Source organism: Sebastes fasciatus, chromosome 22 (assembly GCF_043250625.1).
Source record: "Sebastes fasciatus isolate fSebFas1 chromosome 22, fSebFas1.pri, whole genome shotgun sequence".
Taxonomy (NCBI): domain Eukaryota; kingdom Metazoa; phylum Chordata; class Actinopteri; order Perciformes; family Sebastidae; genus Sebastes; species Sebastes fasciatus.
In genome coordinates this window covers 24,199,457-24,222,441 of record NC_133816.1, presented here as the reverse complement: position 1 = coordinate 24,222,441, position 22,985 = coordinate 24,199,457, and the positions used below count along the sequence as shown (strand labels likewise).

The 22,985-nt window shown below is 39.3% G+C and overlaps 3 protein-coding genes and 1 long non-coding RNA gene across 5 annotated transcripts in view; 3 read left to right on the top strand and 1 right to left on the bottom strand.

Annotated features, from left to right (window-relative positions):
• Positions 1-22,985, top strand: part of LOC141760471 (uncharacterized) — a 53,941-nt gene that overhangs the window by 379 nt on the left and 30,577 nt on the right. The gene's annotated exons all lie outside the window — the stretch shown is intronic.
• On the top strand, positions 628-2,805 carry LOC141761259 (uncharacterized). The gene is made up of 7 exons (XM_074624589.1): positions 628-735; positions 842-937; positions 1,222-1,266; positions 1,481-1,594; positions 1,802-1,885; positions 2,081-2,197; positions 2,740-2,805. Exons 1-7 carry the CDS (start codon positions 628-630, stop codon positions 2,803-2,805), a joined length of 630 nt encoding a protein of 209 aa, XP_074480690.1.
• Positions 9,768-13,968, top strand: LOC141760461 (uncharacterized). Its single transcript, XM_074623312.1, has 5 exons — positions 9,768-10,225; positions 10,344-10,607; positions 10,693-10,818; positions 11,662-11,994; positions 12,176-13,968. Exons 1-5 carry the CDS (start codon positions 9,925-9,927, stop codon positions 13,102-13,104), a joined length of 1,953 nt encoding a protein of 650 aa, XP_074479413.1. The 5' UTR covers positions 9,768-9,924; the 3' UTR covers positions 13,105-13,968.
• On the bottom strand, positions 19,347-21,576 carry LOC141760210 (low affinity immunoglobulin gamma Fc region receptor III-A-like). The gene is made up of 3 exons (XM_074622817.1): positions 21,531-21,576; positions 20,964-21,221; positions 19,347-19,921 (listed from the first exon to the last, which is right to left on the bottom strand). The coding sequence occupies exons 1-3, from the start codon at positions 21,571-21,573 to the stop codon at positions 19,581-19,583; spliced, it is 642 nt and encodes a 213-aa protein (XP_074478918.1). The 5' UTR covers positions 21,574-21,576; the 3' UTR covers positions 19,347-19,580.

Here is a 22,985-nt window from a genome sequence, read left to right as displayed (position 1 = left end):
GAATACAGAATCAATAGAGACAGAGATAGATCAGGTTGAATGAGTTCTCTCATCTGAGCCTCTAACCTGCAGACAGACTCTCAACTCAACATTTCTGCTGTTTGAGGAACACTAGATGATCAAAGTGTTTACTGAGATCCACTTGACTGAATATGAAGCTACTTGTTCATATTGTACTCAGTGTAACTGAACCATCAGGTTGAATCATTACTCTCATGATCTAATGTGGTTCTCATGTGTCTCTTCATGTCCTCCTCCTTCCAGCTGGAGAGAACTAGAAAAACCCGTAGAGGCTTTCCATTACCTTTGGTAAGTGGTCATCATAAAGGTACAATATATACAATACATTTATATCATATACAGTATTTATATATATATCAAATACCAAACACAGAGATAATCAGACTGGATTCATAAACAGATAAAACTGTGCAGCCCTGAAAGAGGTTCAGAACTTGTACATTATATACTGAGGGGGAAACATATCTTACATCCCACATGCTGCAGAAATGCAGAATTTATAATAATTTATATATAGAGCTGAGCTTTCTCACTGGTTATTCAGCAGAAATCAGATGATTGGGGTTGATGGGTGATTGTATACGATGTTCAGTCACATGTCTTAATATGATCCAGGGATTCAGCAAGGAAAAACAGCTGAAGACGGAAGAAGTGGAGACACTGAAGAAGAAGTTGGAGAACCAACAGAAGGAATCAGACGCCAACATTCAGGAGGTTTATATCTTTTTCTCAAAATATGTTTTCTTTTTTTGGCTTCTCCATCTAAGTCTAATATATCTATATCTATATATATTGTCTCTCATCTTCTCTTTCCTCACAGTTTAAAGACAAAGCAGCTGAAGTCCAGCAGCTCCAGGATCAGATTCAGAGGATGGAGACCAACCTGCAGACCCTGATGGAGTCCAACAACATGGAGGTTCATCTCTCTACCTTTATTTTGCTGTACCTATTAATATATCATGCATGAAGGAGCAGTGTTCTGTAGTGACGGTTGTAACGTGGAGTTTGTAGCATGTTGTGTCGTGACGGAAGTCTAACTTCAGAGCTAGTTACGTAGAATATAAAGTTAGAAGGACCACTTATGTTGGGCGGGTGGGGAGGTTGGAGGGTCCAACAAACACAGGACTCTAACCAAGTCAAGTCACGTCTTTTGTAATGACGGTTGTCACGTTTTCTCTTAACCTCTCCATTTGTCCTCAGTTGGAAAGAAGCCGAGCCGCTGCAGTCCGTTCTTCCTCCTCTGGGGTAAGTGGTAGTTTTTATATCATGTGTTTTTCTGGTCAAACTGTTGAACTGCAGAGTTTCTAACAGGAACAGCTGAGTGATCTCAACTCTACTGAAAATGAAAAATTCACACAAATCAGACCATGAGATAAACTTAATATTTATGATTGCATTCCCTAATAAGAGACATGTCTCTCATCTTGTCTCTAATCTCTGTCTCCTCTCTCTCTTTCAGTTTAAGTGGCAGATTGTCTCCAGACAGAAGTTCCAGGATGAGCAGCAGAGGAGGGAGGAAGCTGAGAACAGAGTTCAGATCCTGGAGGAGGAGCTGCAGACTAAGAACAGGGAGGTTAGTGTTTGTATTCTCCAATAAAGGTTTCTCTTCCAAAATTAGAACATTATGGTTTTGAAATAATAATACAAAACAACGTTACGGAGAATGTTTATCTGGGGTTTCTGATGTACATGAATGTGTATCTTTACAGGCCTCTTTATCTGTTAGTGTTGTCTTGTTCCTTTAAAATATATTCTATTGAAAGAATGTGTCTCTACTCAGCTCCAGGATGAACAGCACAGGAGACACCAAGCTGAGCCAGAAGTTCAGATGAAGGGAAATGAGCTGCAGGACAACACTTCAATGGTTAATTATTTTACTTTCAACAATGTATTTAGCTGTTTTTCTCCTTTTCTGTATCTTCTCATCTACATAGTGATTTGTTTCCAGCCATGTCATTGTTGTGTTTTTAGGTGTGATTGTGTTGTGTTATCACTCCCATGGCTGAAAGTAGAGCATGTCTCTTATCTAGTCTTTCTCCTTGTCTCTCTTCTCTACCAGCTGGAGGGAAACCAGGCTGATATCCACAGTCAGCTCCTAAAGGAGACACAGAGAAGGGAGGACGCTCAGAGGGAAGTGGAGAAACTGAAGAATGAGTTGGAGTCCCAGAAAAAAGAGGTTAATATGATTATTATTAACTTTCTGGATTTAGATGACTGACACGCCTACTTTGTTCTTCCCACTTTCACTCCTTAATTGTGTGCTGACAAGATTAAAGTCCCTCTACTGCCGTCTATTGGTTCAGAGAAAATAAATCAACAAAAACACATATTGCAACGTTTTTGTGTTTAACTGAGACGAGTGAGATGGAAACACTATTCACAGATATCAAGCAGATGAAAGTCCACTGCATTTAACCAGGTTTAACAATACAGAAAAAGTAATGTGACTACTGGAACAAATCATCAGTTCATAATGATGTCCATAAGCAATTTAACACAAGTTAAAAGTCATGAAGTATCGAGGTGATAAAACAATGTTTAGTATCTTTTAGAGCAGTTAAAGAGTCCAGCGTCTCCAGGACCTCATACTGAACATCAGGGTCAAACACTTCTCACATTAAAAGAAACACTAACAGATGAATATATGTTTATTGATTATCTGTGTCTGATTATGATTTACTAACAGTTAAAATCAACATTCATCTGTCTGTCTGTTAGATGAAGCACAAACAAGCAGCTGATGCACAGATGAAGAAGATTAATGAAGAGTGGAAAGAATACTAATGAAGAGCTGAAGGAGACAAAACATCAACTGGAGATCAAGAAGGAAGAGATCAGCCAGCTGAAGAGAGAAGTACACACACACACACACACACACACACACACACACACACACACACACACACACACACACATAACTCTCATCAGAATGAAGAACAATGAAGATGTTTATTGTCACAAAAATATTTGCAGGATCTAAAAAGTGGTGAAAGACACATTAGAATACATGTTTCATAATAGAGTCCAATCTACTTCACACTAGGAGGGTGTAACGATCAGGACCAGAGGACATGCAGGGTCAAGATTGGTGCAATTTGGACAATATGAATAAACTTTGAATAAACAAGTGACATCACTCTGAGCTTTAGTTCTCTGCAGACTGAGTCCAGCATGTCATCAGCAGCAGGTCTTTACAGACAGCAGCTCATTGACTGAACTTCACTTCTGCTGCTGGATGCTGGATAGAATAACGTTACAACCAAACTAGTCTGAGTGGATAGTCTACAGGGACAGCACCACTCTGAACCTGAAACTCAACTAGTGGATGTTTCTACCATACTAACTTATAACTTTACCACCAGCTAAATACCTCCACTAATTAAATCCATGCTCTACTTTACAGGTTATGTCAAAGCAAGTTATTAATATGTCTATTTAGTTATTAATACATCTGATAAGTGTATTTCATCAGTGTTTCTGACCACTAGTAGTCAGACTTGGTGTGTTTTCTTCCGTGAACCAGAGTTTATTCTACCGGTGTTTCTGAGTAGTCGTGATGTGACTCAACTATATCAGGTGTATTACTGAGGACCAATGAAGAGCAGCGTTGAGTGTTTAGTTGTTTGTATGATCAGTTCTCTAGAAAGCTGCAAGCAGCAACACCACAGACCAAACATTCAGCCTGTTGTGAACAGACATGTTCTGGATAGACACTGAACTAGTAATACAAATGTGTATAACTATTCAGTTACATTCCTCCTGCAGGTAGTAGGTATGGTATTTTATAACTCTAAAGCAGAAGCATCTCTGTATTCAGTATTGTTGATGTAACAGATGATAAATCAGTGTTATGTTTCCAGTATTAATCCACTCAGAGTAAACTGAGTCAAACTGTCTGAGTATGAACAGGTTTCATCATCCAGCTGATCACAATGAGAATTCATCCAGACATTAATGTGAACATTTACTTCATCTCTCCTCTCTCCCACTTTAACAAACAGCTCCATGATGAGCAGCAGGAGAAAGAGAAAGCTGAGAGAGATCTGAAGCAGCTGATGACCAAGAACACTGAGGTTCATCTTTTTACCAAATCATTGTTTTATCTTCTCCATGTGACTTTGATTTGTTGCTGAGACAAACGTGATCAAACTAACCATGAGAGCAAATCTGAGAATAACTGAAACACAAAGAAGTGAGACAGTAAATCTATTTATTCACATTAAATCTAATCTGGGATAAAATGTAATAAAGATTACATTTTTATTGATGTACTTTTTGTTCTGCTGAATCATAATGATGAGACTTACTTTGAGACATTCTGTGTTATTTTCTAATTACATGTGTAATTCCTCAGTTAGATCACGCACTGGACAATCAAATGATGCAAAACAGGCTGCACACAATCACAAACAATGTTGCAGCAAACAAAAGCGATCGCAAGTGTGTTGATATGTAAAATAAAAATAAGAACGGGCTTCAGATGGCGCCAAAATAAATAAGTAAAACGGCTACAAACTAGAACTTAAAATCACAGCCGTGCTGGCAAAACAACTAGATATAAACAAGAAATACAACTCTATTTTAACTACTCTCAAGCTAATCAAACAAAACATACTAATGGCAGCCATCCCTTCACCTAGTGTTTCTAAACAGAGGAAAATGACTAACAAAAAATGCACAGTAATATGTGTCCTAAAATTATACTAAACCCTATTCCAGTCCCAAGAAGGCACTTTATTGATCCCCAGAGGGGAAATTCAATTTTATATGACATCCAGAAAGAAAACACAATATCAGACCAGCCCCCGCCAGCACAAGTACACAGTGATGTGGAGAATACAGAGGAAGAGACAGAGAAAACAGAGGGAGAAACACATGAAAAGCAACCCTCTGAGACCCGCGACCTCACTGTCTTTCAGAGGCTCTAGCAAACCTAATGAATCAATCGGTACCAACCATGTTAAACTAACTTGTCGGGAAGGACACTAAATAACGCTCCAAAGTGGGGCCACATTTTGTTGAGGAAAAGCTGTCATGTCCATTTTCAAAGGGGTCCCTTGACCTCTGACCTCCAGATATGTGAATGTAAATGGGTTCTATGGGTACCCACGAGTCTCCCCTTTACAGACATGCCCACTTTATGATCATCACATGCAGTTTGGGGTCAAGTCATAGTCAAGTCAGCACACTGACACACTGACAGCTGTTGTTGCCTGTTGGGCTGCAGTTTGCCATGTTATGATTGGAGCATATTGTTTTATGCTAAATGCAGTACCTGTGAGGGTTTCTGGACAATATCTGTTATTGTTTTGAGTTGTTAATTGATTTCTAATAATAAATATATACATACATTTGCATAAAGCAGCATATTTGTCCACTCCCATGTTGATAAGAGGATTAAATACTTGATAATTCTCCCTTTAAGGTTCATTTAGAACAGATCAAAATGCGTGATTAATTTATGATTAACTATGTACAGTCATGCGATTAATCGTGATTAAATATTTTAATCAATTGACATTCCTAATTATAATATACGTTGTCTGCTTGTAGAGGAATCACATAGTATTCCAGCTGCCTTTCAAACCAAATGCAACCAGTTGCTTTAATTATTGTTGAAAACTAAGAGTGCATGACGTTTTTGTATTCATAATTTTGGATGTTATGATGTTTCATGGTCTGAGTTCACTGTAAATAAAGATGTTGTGGAGGAGGCTGTGACTGCACTGACAACAAGAAATGTCATTTAGAGCTTTTTTTAATATCTTTTCAGCATCATGTTAAACTTCTAAATTGTCTTTTTATTACCAGTTTGTAATATGTTGCATCAGTGTGATGATACTGTATGTCCTTTATGAAATAAACCCAAAGATCTCCGTCTGTCCTGCAGTTCTTATTGAATAATTATATTTCATACAAAACAACCAAATAGATAACGACAATATAACAAACACACTTTAAACACACTCATTTATATATGTAATCAATGAAAAACATGTTCAGAGCTTGTGTTGTGTCTTAATATACGACAACAGTCATCGTATTTAGCAGCTAATGTTGCACATAGATTTTTCTCCCCACATGAATAAGTCAGTTTCTGAGGATCGGGAAGATGGATATACTCAGGATATATGTTATCACCTGTCAAACGCTGCACACCTTTAATCAATCTACTCATCAACACTGCAGTATATCAACCCCAGTTCTCTCCATCACTCTCTGTCAGAGCGTTATCTCTACTACTGTGTTGGTCACTGGTGTTAAACTCTCTTTGTTGCTACTTAAAGATAAGGTTTTCTTCTCTCCTCCTTTCATTGTTGCTTCGTCTTTCACAGTCTCCCTGCATTCCTTCCATAAGCTTCATTAATTCTCTTCTCCGTTGTGTTTATTGTCTGATTGGTATCACATGTAAATGGGATCAAACATATACAGAGAGCTGTGTCTGTATTCTCAGCAAGTTCAAAATAATTCTGATTAATAAAGTGTTTCAGTATATTTGAGCAATAACAGTTCTCTATGGAAGAAGAGACGTGTTGATGAGACAGATGATGATGGTGTTTGGTTTTACAGCAGAAGGCAGAGTGAGAGTTATTATCCATACTGGTGATGAGTTACCAGTGTGAGAGCTTCAATAAAACCTAAATACAAGACTGCCTGTCATGTTATTATTGTTTTATTATTATTATTTTAACCTGCATGCTCTTATACTGTATGATATAATATTATTTATGATAGCTCTTTTAGTCTGAAACAGGAGGTTTTTGAATATGATAAATACTAATATCTACATAGCTGTCAGTCTAACTGACGTACTGACATTTTGGCATACATTTCCAATAGGACAGGGTAATATGTCAATATTACTTGTACTTTCATAAACTAAAAAGTGGGCTACAAGTTTAATATAACTATTAAACTAACCGTATACCTATTCACTTGTTTAGTTCATAGTGTAGTTGCAGTACAAAATACAACTCGGATGTAAACTAGTTGTCTACTCAAAGTTGACTGTTCTTACACTTAAAGTACACTTAAAAGTTTACTTTTAGAAACTAAAAAGTGGGCCAATTTAGAAGAAGACTCCCCGAGTTTATTATAGAGACCAAATAAATGCATCAGTGTGGCTTCAAGTCGGACTGATGTGACAGCATCATGCTGGTGGTCGACCACAGTGAGGGCATGAAAAAGCTGCTTCTGATAAACAGACGTGTGAACAGAGCAGATAGAACGACGAGGTTTCACTGTTACACCGCAATAAAAGTAAACTGTTGCTACTGTACTGACTGATCACATCGTCCAGATGAACAGTTAAAACAGGACTAATAAATGCACAAACACTATACTCTCTTTATTTCTAATATACAAAATCTGCCATCTTTTGTTTTGAATTCAGTTTAAAGCTTCACAAAGTGCAAGTGTAAATGGAAAGTGTAGCTATATTTATAAGTTAATGACTTGTTACAGAGTGAACAGAAGACACAAATACAACATGTTGAGATATGAACGGTTTCATGTAGCTGCTGGCTGATTATTGGATAACATGCTTTTGTTGCTGAGTTAAAAAAACAACACAAATCCGTTGAACACAAAGCTGCAAATTCAACATTATTAATGTTTCTTCTTCTCGTTCACACATTAACACGGAGTCTTCTTCAGTCAGATGTCTCTGCTCTGTGTGGCCTCTAACTGGGTCACTGAGTGAAGTAAGTGAAACCACAGATGTGTGTTTCAACAGTTTAGCAAATAAAATAAATTGTAGAGCTCAGCCTCAAGTCATTCAGTTGACTAGAGATGTCGTCACTCCAGGTCGGCGTCTTCGAGGCTTCGGTGTCCTGCAATCCTTCATCTTTTCTATGGAAGACAACATTTACTGATTAACACTAATATTGTCACGACCGTTTCTTTTTGTGTCTCCAGCTCTCCATGCCACCAATGGAGCACGTGAGTCAGTTTTATATTAGTTTCTCTGTATATTGCAAACTGTTTTTATTCTTAATACTGTGAACCTTGGCACATCCCCTAGAATATATCTTTGCATATTCTTGCCAAGCTTTCATTTTAAACATATATATATATATATATATATATATGTATTGTAATTTTCTATTCTGTGATTCTTGTTTATGCACCAAAACACCAGATTCCTTGTATGTAAAAATAATCTTGGCAATACACCTGCCACCTCTCTCCCCACACGGTTTCTTATTTAGCTTATTAATTATTAGCGTTTTGTATAACAGTTGCTGCTTGATGTGAAACCATGGTTACGAAACGTTAAGACAGTTTCCGTCGGAGAGAGGGAAGTTGGTCCAAAAGCTCGCCGCTGTATTTATACACTACATCTTAAAGAGGGGAGCTTCATTCAGCTGTGAGCGGGACTACAAACGGAGATCACGGTCTGGTTTCTGCTGTCTCTCTGATTGCTGCAGAGCTGATTCACCTGTTACAGGCTGCACACCTGCAACTCGTCTACTCATCAACGCTGCAGCGGATCAACCCTAGTTTTTAACTCATTCATCTCTCTCAACTAAAGTCTGGACCAGTGTCCTGTACCACACCGTAACTAATACATTTTGTGTTCTTGGCTGATTTTTCACATTTAAAGGAGCATACCTGCCGTACAGCTGTAGTGTGGAGAGTTCAACATCACCATAAAAGAGTGATTAGTGAGATTAAGAGGAAGTTGTTGCTGTGAGTGTCATTACCTTCAGGACCGGAGCATAGAGAAGATCCTGCTCTGAGTGTTCGGCTGCTGTGGACCTCGGAGTCGCTGCGGAGTTTAATAATCCGGATTCTGCTTTAGAAACAAGTATAATTCATGTTAATACACAATAAATCTGATCATATTTTTTTTTTAAGTTGTCACTTAACCTAGGAGATATCTTTACATTTATTTGAAAGATTTGCACAAACTTTGTAAAAACATGAATGTGAATTGTAATTACTTTGATGATCTTCTGACTTTTCGTCTAGCGCCATCATCAGGTCAATTTTTCAATGTGTCCAATACTTTGGTTTATGACCAAATACCTGCAGAACTAAAAACGTTACCATCAGCCTCAGCTGCACTATGTTTTGTTCTAACAAGCAAGATGGTTGTAAGATGATGCACATGGTAAACATTAGCTGTGTCTCAATTCACTTCCATGTCGTACACTGTGCACACTATGTACTTATTTGTGTAGTGCGTGTATTTCAACAGGGTAGAGTTGTCTCAAATTGCACATGGTAGATCAGCCGATGACAGTCAACGACGTCCGTAACGGCAGTAATTCAAATCAGACGGGTACATTAACCCAATAATGGCTTCTATTTCACTACAGTAAAGCACATGTATAACTAAAATTTGTATAGTTTGGTGTTCGTAGTTTTAATCGCAACCGCTGCAGCTTCCTCGCCCGCCATTTTCACAAGTTTGAAACAGGTTGGTGGCCCCTCCCCATCCGCTACGTAGCAAAGATGGCGACCAGAAGTGTCCGGCGTTATGAATACAACATCCGGGGTACTCGTAGTGCACTGCATGTTGTCCTACTTCTCAGTGTGAACGCACATATGCGCTAAAAATAGCAAGTGTAAGTACGGAAGTACGCAAATTGAGACACACTAGGTATATCTGCTTACCACCAGCATGTTAGCATGTTGATGTTAGCATTAGCTTAAAGCATATTGTAGACATTGCTTCAGTGTTGCTCTTTCATCTATTCTTGTTCTGTCTTTTCTCAACCCTGAACAACATCATGCATGGAAAAATGATGAAGCTTTAACCTGCACTTCAATTTCAATTCCCAATGTTAATGTTGGAAAACAACGCAGTGATCTCTGGATTCTTGATGAGCATGTTGTCTTCATGTTTCTACCTAAGGTCAGTCTCAGGCGACTGGTCAACCTCAGCCAATAGTGGCAATGGTCGGTGATGACATCACTTTGCCATGCCACGTGAAACCTGCCACGGATGCCGTTCTCCAGATGCTGGAGTGGTCGAGACCTGACCTGAACCCCAGATTTGTCCACGTGAGGCGGTTCGGCGAAGACCGACTGGTTGATCAGAATCCATCCTACAAAGGAAGAACATCGGCGTCCATCGACAGACTGAAACAGGGAGACATGTCACTGACGCTGTCCAAAGTGAAACTCTCTGATGAGGGAACGTACAGATGCTTCAGTCCAGGGTTAGAAACAGACTCTAGTGTTCAGCTCGTTGTCGGTAAGTGAACATACTTGTTGACGGAGCATCCTTTTTGTAAATTATGCATTCTTTCAATCATCAATTTCAACCCTTGATTTTCATTATTTTCTGGCTTTTCTCTTTTTCTCTGTATCAGGCACTGTCATCAAGATAACCAAAGTCAGCAGTGGAGTGTTACAGTGTCAGTCTGAAGGCTGGTATCCAGAGCCTGAGGTGTTGTGGCTGGACGGCGAGGGAAACCTCCTCTCTGCTGGACCTCCAGAGACAGTCAGAGGTCCTGATGACCTCTATACTGTCAGCAGCAGAGTGACTGTGGAGAAGAGACACAGCAACAGCTTCACCTGTAGAGTCCAACAGAAGAACACCAACCAGACCAGAGAGACACACATCCAAGTTCCAGGTAGATATGAGTTATATATTTCCGATCACTGTTTTAGCTTGAAACTGATGATTTTTAAATAATAATCTGTATTTTATCTTCTCAGATGATTTATTCACGGACTCGTCTGGTGCTAAGTCTTCTGCTTCTACCATCATTGGTTTGGTTGTCGGTATCTTGTTTATTCTTGTGGTCGCCTTCGTTGTGTGGAAATGGAGACAAAACAAAACCAGTAAGTCAAGAGTTTTTTAATACAACCCTGAGATGGTTCAGGATGTTCTCATACACCGTTCGTAGCTATACCAACGAAGAGTAACGCACTGTAATTCGTATATATCCCACAAAAACAATTCATATGTAATCCACGTAATTGTAAACCAGGGAGTATAAAGAGCGCCAAACACAGCGTATAGAGGAGGTCGGGGGGGATTGGTGGGTCATAAAACACCAGAGTTTCGCCCAGGAGACCGCTGATCGTGTCCCGTGTGAAACCAGAAGTCAGCGTTGATTTATTTGTCACGCAAGTTACATCCCCTCCGTTGTCATTTTAAATCAAACAACGATCTTTCCCCTAAACCTAACTAAGTAGTTTTTGTTATGTACTTAAGTAATGCCACTTCCGGTTGGGCGTAACTTGATGACGATCTTTGCCTAAACCTAACTAAGTAGTTTGTTGCCTAAACCTAACTAAGTAGTTTTGTTGCCTAAACCTAACAAAGTTGTTTCCTATGAAGACGGAAGTTTATTTTGAAAAGACTGAAGTGGAAAGCTGACGCTGGACATTCGTAGGAAAAATGAGGGATAACTTTTCGCAAGATATCATATGAACCATTGTATAAACATACTAATTTTACTCATTATAGTGACATAAGGAAGAGGTTTTACACCTTTGGTTTTGGTGAAATACACCATTTCTATGCAGTCATTTTAACAGCACATTCCATATTATTATCATTTAAAGGTGTTCATTGTTTTCAGTCATTTTGATGCAAACAATGTTTTAGCTTCTTGTTGATACGCTTGTTGTGCTTTTGCAGCTAATGTCCGTCTTTTCTGTTGCTGTTTCTGCACACAGAGACCAAGAGGAACCTTGTGGATGAAGAAACTTGGGGAGGAGGAGAGAGGAAGAGCAACTCTATAAATAATGATTCAGAACAGGAGTCTCTCATAGAAAGAGAAACAGACAGCAGAGAGAAACTCACAGTAGAGACAGAGACAATGACGAATCAGGTCAAGATGGAAGAAGAAAACAGCGCTGAATGTTTAAGTGAAGAAACAGGACGTTCATGTCAGATAGAGGAGGAAACACACCGGGAGAAAGCAGAAGGAGAAACTAACAATACTTCAGCAGAGGGAGAAACACAACCAGAGGAAACAAAGTCTATAAATACTGAAACATCAGCTCCAGGTCCAGCAGAGAGGAACACAACCAGAGCAGCCAGAGCAACCAAATACTGAAAGAGCAGCTGAGGGTCAGATGAATGGAGATGGACAACAACCACAGGTTAGGTCAGAAGGAAAGGCAAAGAATGATTCAGACAACAGGGATGACAATGTCAAGTCAATAAGTGAAGAAATACCAGCTCCAGGTCCAACAGATGGAAGAACACAACCAGAGCAACCAAATACTGAAAGAGCAGCTGACGATCTGATGGATGGAGATGGACAACAACAACATGTCATGACAGGAGAAGAAGCAAAGAATGACTTGGACAACAAAGAGGAAGATAACAAGTCAACAAGTATAGAAACTCCAGGTCAGGATTCAACTGATGAAGAAAATAATGATTTTGACCAGACAGGAGGACAGACGGTGAAGATTGACCCCACTCCATGTCCAACAGAGAGAGAAGGACACACAGATAATAATAGAGATATGAAAGATGGAGTGGACAACACAACACCTCTGTCTCCAGCGGATGGACCATCTCAGAAAGATGAAGAGGAGGACACTGAATCTACAAATAATGAACCAGCAGATCAAGGTTCAAATGAGGGAGACACACAAAGAGATGAACTCCAGGCAGGAGCAGGGAGAAACACTGAGGACAAGAAAAACACTGAAACAGAAGGTCCATGTTCACCAAAAACAGAGCAGCCAACTGAAGAACAGCCAGAGAAGAGTCCCAACAGCAGAGATGGAGAGGACGGTATGACACCCAGGAAAGAAAACACAACATCTGACCAGCCCCCGACAGCACAAGCACACAGTGATGTGGAGAATACAGAGGAAGAGACACAGAAAACAGAGGGAGAAACACATGGAAAGCAACGTATTAATGGTCAGCCAGAGAAGCAGCTGAATCAGGCAGACATTAATGAGGACTCAGAGCAAGAGCAGCATGTGGAAAGAGAAGACAGAAGAAGAAGAGACAGAAATAAAAATGTGGCAGAAGAAGAGCATCATCCGAACACCAGAGGAGATGAAGCTAGTTATTCAAGTGGCATCCCAGATCTTCAGCATGTGACGGGGGTAGAAACAGACCAACAACAGAGCGCTGACGACACAAAACTATAGATAAAAGGAAGAATACAGATCAATTTAAACTGCAGTTGGAGGAGCCAGAGGACAATGAGAGGAAGCTCCAGTTAGAGAAAAGTTGGGGAGGAAAATCTGTCATGTCCATTTCCAAAGGGGTCCCTTGACCTCTGACCTCCAGATGTGTGAATGTAAATGGGTTCTATGGGTACCCACGAGTCTCCCCTTTACAGACATGCCCACTTTATGATCATCACATGCAGTTTGGAGCAAATCATAGTATTTTTTATGCTAAATGCAGTACCTGTGAGGGTTTCTGGATCAATATCTGTCATTGTTTTATTTTGTTAATTGATTTCCAATAATAAATATATACATACATTTGCATGAAGCAGCATATTTATCCACTCCCATGTTGATAAGAGGATTAAATACTTGACAAATCTCCCTTTAAGGGACACTCTGAACTGATACAAAATGTGTGATTAATTTGCGATTAATCACGATTAACTAGATTTGAATCGACTGACAGCCCTAATGTAATAAACGTTCTCCTTGTTTGAGTTGTTTTGAGTTGTAGAGTCAACAATATTTGAACTGTCTTACAAACCAAATGCAACCAGTTGCTTTAATTATTATTGAAAACTAAGAGTGCATGATGTTTTTGTATTCATAATTTTGGATGTTATGATGTTTCATGGTCTGAGTTCATTGTAAATAAAGATGTTGTGGAGGAGGCTGTGATTGCACTGACAACAAGAAATGTCATTTAGAGCTTTTTTATTTATGTTTTCAGCATCATGTTAAACTTCTAAATTGTCTTTTTATTACCAGTTTGTAATATGTTGCATCAGTGTGATGATACTGTATGTCCTTTATGAAATAAACCCAAAGATCTCCGTCTGTCCTGCAGTCATTATTGAATAATTTATACAAAATAACTAAATAGATAATGACAATATAACAAACACACTTTAAAAACACACTCATTTATATATGTAATCAATGAAAAACATGTTCAGAGCTTGTGTTGTGTCTTAATATACGACAACAGTCATCATGTTTAGCAGCTAATGTTGCACATTGATTTTTCTCCCCACATGAATAAGTCAGTTTCTGAGGATCGGGAAGATGGATATACTCAGGATATATGTTATCACCTGTCAAACGCTGCACACCTGTAATCAATCTACTCATCAACACTGCAGTATATCAACCCCAGTTCTCTCCATCACTCTCTGTCAGAGCGTTATCTCTACTACTGTGTTGGTCACTGGTGTTAAACTCTCTTTGTTGATACTTAAAGATAAGGTCTTCTTCTCTCCTCCTTTCATTGTTGCTTCGTCTTTCACAGCCTCTCTGCATTCCTTCCATAAGCTTCATTAATTCTCTTCTCCGTTGTGTTTATTGTCTGATTGTTATCACATGTAAATGGGATCAAACACATTCAGAGAGCTGTGTCTGTATTCTCAGCAAGTTCAAAATAATTCTGATTAATAAACTGTTTCAGAATATTTGAGCAATAACAGTTCTCTATGGAAGAAGAGACGTGTTGATGAGACAGATGATGATGGTGTTTGGTTTTACAGCAGAAGGCAGAGTGAGAGTTATTATCCATACTGGTGAGTTACCAGTGTGAGAGCTTCAATAAAACCTAAATACAAGACTGCCTGTCATGTTATTATTGTTTTATTATTATTATTTTAACCTGCATGCTCTTATACTGTATGATATAATATTATTTATGATAGCTCTTTTAGTCTGAAACAGGAGGTTTTTGAATATGATAAATACTAATATCTACATAGCTGTCAGTCTAACTGACGTACTGACATTTTGGCATACATTTCCAATAGGACAGGGTAATATGTCAATATTACTTGTACTTTCATAAACTAAAAAGTGGGCTACAAGTTTAATATAACTATTAAACTAACCGTATACCTATTCACTTGTTTAGTTCATAGTGTAGTTGCAGTACAAAATACAACTCGGATGTAAACTAGTTGTCTACTCAAAGTTGACTGTTCTTACACTTAAAGTACACTTAAAAGTTTACTTTTAGAAACTAAAAAGTGGGCCAATTTAGAAGAAGACTCCCCGAGTTTATTATAGAGACCAAATAAATGCATCAGTGTGGCTTCAAGTCGGACTGATGTGACAGCATCATGCTGGTGGTCGACCACAGTGAGGGCATGAAAAAGCTGCTTCTGATAAACAGACGTGTGAACAGAGCAGATAGAACGACGAGGTTTCACTGTTACACCGCAATAAAAGTAAACTGTTGCTGCTGTACTGACTGATCACATCGTCCAGATGAACAGTTAAAACAGGACTAATAAATGCACAAACACTATACTCTCTTTATTTCTAATATACAAAATCTGCCATCTTTTGTTTTGAATTCAGTTTAAAGCTTCACAAAGTGCAAGTGTAAATGGAAAGTGTAGCTATATTTATAAGTTAATGACTTGTTACAGAGTGAACAGAAGACACAAATACAACATGTTGAGATATGAACGGTTTCATGTAGCTGCTGGCTGATTATTGGATAACATGCTTTTGTTGCTGAGTTAAAAAAACAACACAAATCCGTTGAACACAAAGCTGCAAATTCAACATTATTAATGTTTCTTCTTCTCGTTCACACATTAACACGGAGTCTTCTTCAGTCAGATGTCTCTGCTCTGTGTGGCCTCTAACTGGGTCACTGAGTGAAGTAAGTGAAACCACAGATGTGTGTTTCAACAGTTTAGCAAATAAGAAATCTTCAAGTCAAGTAAAAAAGAGAGAATGTAGAGCTCAGATAGCTGAAGGTGTCCCAACGACAGCTGGATCTCTGACTGTCACCAGGTCGGCGTCTTCGAGGCTTCGGTGTCCTGCAATCCTTCATCTTTTCTATGGAAGACAACATTTACTGATTAACACTATCATCACGGCCGTGTCTCTTGTGTCTCCAGCTCTCCCCGTCTGTCTCTATGGGTCTTTCTCAATCCACCCCTTACACCCTCTCCCTACCTATTCCACTCCGTTTGTGTGTTCGCATGGAGGGTCCAACATATTAAGTGCCATCCCAAACCAGTTAGCGGGGAGTGGAAGTGAGTTATAACACCCTCCAACAGAAACTATGTTTCTTGTTTATGCACCAAAACACCAGATTCTTTGTATGTCAAAATAATCTTGGCAATACACCTGCCACCTCTCTCCCCACACGGTTTCTTATTTAGCTTATTAATTATTAGCGTTTTGTATAACAGTTGCCGCTTGATGTGAAACCATGGTTAGGAAACGTTAAGACAGTTTCCTTCGGAGAGAGGGAAGTTGGTCGAAAAGCTCGCCGCTGTATTTATACACTACATCTTAAAGAGGGGAGCTTCATTCAGCTGTGAGCGGGACTACAAACGGAGATCACGGTCTGGTTTCTGCTGTCTCTCTGATTGCTGCAGAGCTGATTCACCTGTTACAGGCTGCACACCTGCAACTCGTCTACTCATCAACGCTGCAGCGGATCAACCCTAGTTTTTAACTCATTCATCTCTCTCAACTAAAGTCTGGACCAGTATCTGCATCACACCGTAATATATTCTGTGTTCTTGGCTGATTTTGACACACACCACTTGAGTTCACATTTAAAGGAGCATACATGTCGTACAGCTGTAGTGTGGAGAGTTCAACATCACCATAAAAGAGTGATTAGTGAGATTAAGAGGAAGTTGTTGCTGTGAGTGTCATTACCTTCAGGACCGGAGCATAGAGAAGATCCTGCTCTGAGTGTTCGGCTGCTGTGGACCTCGGAGTCGCTGCGGAGTTTAATAATCCGGATTCTGCTTTAGAAACAAGTATAATTCATGTTAATACACAATAAATCTGATCATATTTTTTTTTTTTAACAGAATGATATAAATAAATAATAAAAAAATATTCTTAATTCATATGATCGTCAAATGGTAAAAAAAAACAGCAACAGTCAAAATAAACAAAATAATCTAAATAAATAAAATAATTGTCAAAATAAATAAAGTATTAGTCAACATAAGTCAAAATAGTCAGAATAATCTTAACTCATAATAATCAAACAAACAAAATAATAGTCAAAATAAACAAAATAACAGTCAGTAAAACCTTAACTCAAAATAATAGTCAAAACAACCTTAACTCCCAGGTGAGTTCTACATGTGGACCTTAAACCAGATACAGATGTGATGTTGAAATGTCTGTAGTTGTGTTGTGTGTGAGCAGCTTCTTAGAAAATATGTGAAATTGTCCACCTGCATGTGAATAACAAACGAACCCTGTTGTGGATCTTGTGGAGTTTTACTCATCGTCAAAGTAGAGTAAACAGGTTGAAGTGAGGATTCATCGTCGTCATCATCTGAAGGAGAGAAACATCAGAAAGCAAGAGACACACGGTTAATTATAAATACTGTTAATAGACTGAAGGGGTGAAAAGGACCCCTCACCTTCATCAGTTTGTGGTTTTCTGCTGTAGTTGGACTTGAGATGGAGGCTCAAATTATCAGCAGCATCTGCAGCGTCTAAAATAAAACACCCAGTGAACCACACACTGAGAAAATGTAAAAATAATCCACATGGTGTTGCTCTCTCAACCAACACCTCAACTGTCACCTCGAACATGAGGGACAGGAACTCTTCTCGTTATTTTCATTTTCTCTGTGGTTAACCTTCTTAAAGATGATATATACGCTGTGTCTCTCAAAGTGTACATGTGCTTATAAAATATAAAACAATAAATATATAAGTAATCCATTAAAGTCTTGCTGTGTTCCTTACATCAGGTTACCTTTGTTTTTTCTGGGTTTTGTGACGACAACTGCATACGTCACGCCGTCTGGATGCTCTGCAGCGTCCTCTCCATTGACTGACACAGAAAACACATTTAGTTTTAATTCTTTAGTCATTAAGTTAAAAAGCTTACAAAGTTGTTATAAACAACTACAGTCCTCACCATTATGACTGTCCTCATCTGAGCGTGACGCTGCTGTTGGCGTCTTTGAGGAAACTGACGGATAGAAAAGCAAAAATATATTGACATCAACAGAAACACAGAAAAGACATTTAAGGTTTGATATTTCAAAAAGTGTAAAATATTTATCAACCGACTTGATTCACACTGATGCGTTGTACAGTTAGTGTAACATCGTCAACTGTGTAAAACTGTTAAATATTAAAGAATACTACAAACACAACTGTGTTAAAACAGGATATAGCTCAGTACATTTGTTGGTTAGTTCGGTTGTTTTTCCCCACAACATTAGATTATTGTATAGTTAAACTAGACTGTAGCTCTTTCTGGGAAACATAATTTGATACACAGGAAATTACTTGTTTATATGTCTGTTTTGAACTGTTTAGTAACCATCAATACAATATATATATAACATATATAATATATATAATATAACGGCTGCTTCAGCGCAGCCTTGCAATAGTTTTTGAGTTTCTTACAATCACGGCTCTAATTTCAAACTTATAACCTAAAACATCTGATGGGTTGAGCTTGTTGAAGGCGGCATTTGACATTAAAGGTCCCATATTGTAAAAAGTGAGATTTTCATGTCTTTTATATTATAAAGCAGGTTTAAGTGATATATAAATACTGTTAAAGTATCAAAACGTTCAATATACGGAGAAATACACGCAGCCGTATTCAGAAAATTGTGCGTTTGAAACAAGCCGTCAGGATTTCTGTCCATTTGTGATGTCACAAATCTACAATATATTTAAATCATTACACGGTTTTAAACGTAAACATTCTAAATGTGTCCCAGTTTATTTCCTGTTGCACTTTATGTGAATGACATCAGCTGACAGGAAGTAAACATTGACCCAAACTGTTGCCTAGCAATGCAATTCCGTTGAAATGCACTAAAACGAAGCGTTTCAGACAGAGGGTGAATACAGGTATATTCCGGCAGACTATATGAGGAAAATAAAGAATTTTTGAACATTACAGCATGTAAACATGTTCTAGTAGAAACACAAAATACAAGTATGAACCTGAAAATGAGCACGATATGGGACCTTTAATGCTCCTTTGGAAGTGATTTACACGGTTGCTTTCTTGTTTAAGTGGTTCGTTATTGATACATATCATATTACGGTGATGTAGTTAACTTCTCTGTACCTCTGTGTATCCTCATATGAAGGACTCCCACCACCACCAACATCAGAACCGCCATTAAAATGGTGACGATTACGACCGACAGCAGGATGAGGAGCTGAGAGCCGTCGGAGTCGGAGTCGTCGGAGTCGTCGTTTTCGGAGAGGAGCTCTTCATGAGATGATGTTGGAGAGATGGTAGGAGAAACGGTATTTGCTGTAACATTACAAATAACACTACGTATGGAACTTTAAGTGTAAATGTATATTTTTTTAAACGTGAAAACGTTGCAAAATATAAATATTGATAACATCACATCACAATGATCACAATGTTTACGACACTGGCAGGCACATTCCTTTAAAAAACAGCCATACTGAATTTATATTAAGCTTCAAACAACTACATTTGTCAAAGTAGAGGTGACATCAATTTGCTCATCTACAACTCGTCTATATGTTGTTTTGTAACACTGTTCTGTCTGACCTCTGACAGCCAGCCAGCTTCCTGGTGAATCTCCAACTCCAGAGATGCGGCAGTCGTAGACGCCTTCATCAGACTTGGAAACATTGTGGATGGTCATCTCCCTGGATGAACTGCTCTGCACGGGTTGGCCACCTTTGTAGAAACCGGCCGGGAGGTTGGAGGACGGAGTCGTCTTATTTCTGCAGCTCAGAGTCACATCGTCTCCCTCCGTCACAGGAAGAGCAGGAATCTCCAGGATCACATTTCCAGCTGAGCAACATGTCAGTAAAACGTTAGTTTTATGTACAAACTCACAACTAGAATTACTCACAATAGAACGCTGATTGAATCAAGTAAGCAGTAATTTAACACAGTGACAGATAGCCCTAATAATAGAAGCCATGAAGCTGGTTGGTTTAGGTTAAAGTTACAGATTAGTTTGGGGATTTATAAGTATTACTACTCCTAGTGTGCTTCCAGGTAGAGAGGAAGGCATCCCAGACAAAGTCCTCAGACACATCTGTACTGTAGTTTAGCAGTGATTGTGTCATGTTTAAAGACATTTTAGATTTCACCGTAGACATAGACAAAACACATACTTTAGGAACTTTAATTAGAAACTAAAAATAGAAAAATGATTTGTTGATCAGTTTGTGACTGCACGTTTTTACATTTGCCTATACATTTAGCAAGATTCTGTAAAAATATACATTGAATAAAAATGTTACTTGACCGTGCTACCTTGAATTATTGAAGAAACCTTTGCTCTCCTCTCACGCCTCTAAAATGAACGGGGAAACAAAAAACGGAGAAAAGTCTTGATGAATTGAAGTAAATGGGGGGGGAGGGGGGGGGCGTTTAACAACAGCAGAACTACATGAAAACATCAGTTTACTAACTCTCACACAACTTGTGCAGAATAATCCAAGATCCATTCGTATGCTCACTACTCGCCTGAAGTATATTGGCCGTATAGTGTTTTAAATAGTCAGGTTTTAGTGAAGATGCGTGTGTTTTATGAAGTAGTGATCTTACGACCGGATAAGTGAGACTTGGATTATTCTGCACAAGTTGTGTGAGAGTTTGTAAATGACCCCTCATTTACTTCAATTCATCAAGACTCTCCTCCGGTTTTTGATTCTCCGTTCACCGTGGAGGCGTGAGAGGAAAACGGAAACGTTTTCTTCAATAATTCCAGGTAACACGTGGTGAACCTGATTGTCTTGATCTGATCTGAGAACAATGCATATCATCAGTTGAATGACAGGTTAAAATAGATATGCAGTGGCTTTTGGAGATGCTATAAACCTACCGGTGACGGAGATGTTGACACTGTTGCTTCTCTCTCCTCCTTCAGTCTCACACCAGAACTCTCCGTCTTCTGATTGATAAACTCTCTTAATGGTGCAGGACCCTGTTGGCGTCTTAGTATCACATTCTACATCAGATTCCTGGTTATTCCTGATCACTCTCAAATGAGTCGAGCCATCAGATCCCTCACAGTCAAAAGAAACAGAGTCGTGTTCGAAGTATTGCTGTCTGTTTGGAGTGACACGAAGAACAGCTGCATCTGAAACCGAGAAAGAAATTATAGTGTCCCAAAAGAAACGTTCAGAACTATGACAGGAAACAAAATCAACAAAACCACTGTACAGTAGCTGTCTACACCTTGTGGCAGATTAAATTGGGATTTTTTTTGCAAAATGTATTCTGGTATTTGCTAGTGACATGGAGATTAATTCATTAAACTCAACCTCTCCAAAAATATTAAACATAACTGTAAGAACTTAAATCACAGCATAGAGACAAATACAGACTTTAGATAGACAGAATGATGCAAAATGTTTAGTATCTTTAGGAGTTTCTATTTGTTACTCACCACTTTTCGGAGTATAGCTGTTCAGCAGAGTGAATTCAAGCATCACTGGATGAACAAAGGAGCAAAGTTGAATATCAGACAGACGGTTGGATATACAGGATGTAAAAGGTAGATAAAAGAATAAATAAAGTCAGTACTCACACAGTCTGAAGCACAGAGCGGTGACCCCCATGTTGTTTAGCTGCTGACTGTCTGAGAATGAAATACAGCTCTCTATATAGACGAGGACTTCCTCTTTCTGTGCAGGTTATTTTCTGAACCAAACCTTTCTCTGTCTCTGATTGGTCGACCACCGCTTCCCCTCCGGTCGGCTCCAGTAGCTCAACCTGGGTGGCTCAGTAGGTCAAGCGGGTCTAGTCAAGCCAACAACCAGAATCAATGACATAACTGAATGAATGGATGATTCACACTTTCTTAGTAAACATACTTAGCTGTGTTTTTACCACTACTACAGAGAAAATACCAAACAGCACTACAGAACAGTGCATTAACCTGTAAGGCCAATCTGCACCCGCTGTGTGTCTTTTTGCTCTTTAAACTACGTCACCACACTGCCGGAGCACTTTCTCAGAGCGGTTACTGTTGCTGTGGATGGGTTCACATTAATGGAACGCCTGGTGCGTTTCATACCAGTATTAAAGGGTGCCTTGTGCAGCGATACCGGACGTCGATGGCCGTGACAAAGCCTCTATATTTGACGCCCTGGGAGTGATAACCATGGATGTACTAAGGGAACTGGATACAGCGTTGGAGGCGTTGGCCCCGTTCATTCCTGAGAGCAGGGCTGCGTTCGAATAGTCCTTTTTGCTCAGGAAGGTTCCTAACGGAGTGAAATGACCCTCTCAGTACCTCAGTAGCAGCCATGATAAGAGCTGTTCAAATTCACCAAAAGTTAAGGAGAGGAGCTTCAATGCTTCCTTTATTATCTCCTTTAGCAGAGGAAACACTGGAGCATCCTTTCGGATAAACTTCCGTGGAGGAAACACTGGAGGATGCACTGGTGTATCCTCGCTCATAGCTCCTCCAGCAAGCCTCCTCGCTCCTCAATGCGCATTTTATGAATTGGCACGTCCTTCAAGATGGAGGACTGAGATCGATTTCCGGGTCACAGCCGGAGGATCGAGGATCGAGGACCGAGGAGCGAGGACCGAGGAGCGAGGAGTCGAGGAGGCAAAAAATGCTGAAATGAGAAGCACCTCTTGGGTGCATCCCAAAGCTCTTAATTTTCGTTTCCTCGCTCTTCGATCCTCGCTTGAACCGGAAGTTGTTTTGGTGCGCCATCTTGAAGACCGTCCCAAAGCTCTTATTTGTGCATCGAGGAGCGAGGAGCGAGGAGCGAGGAGCGAGGAGGCTTGCCGGAGGAGCTATGAGCGAGGATACACCAGTGTATCCTGCACGGAAGTCTTATACCGACCGACACGCCCCCTTACTGGATATCAGTTACTGATTGGACGC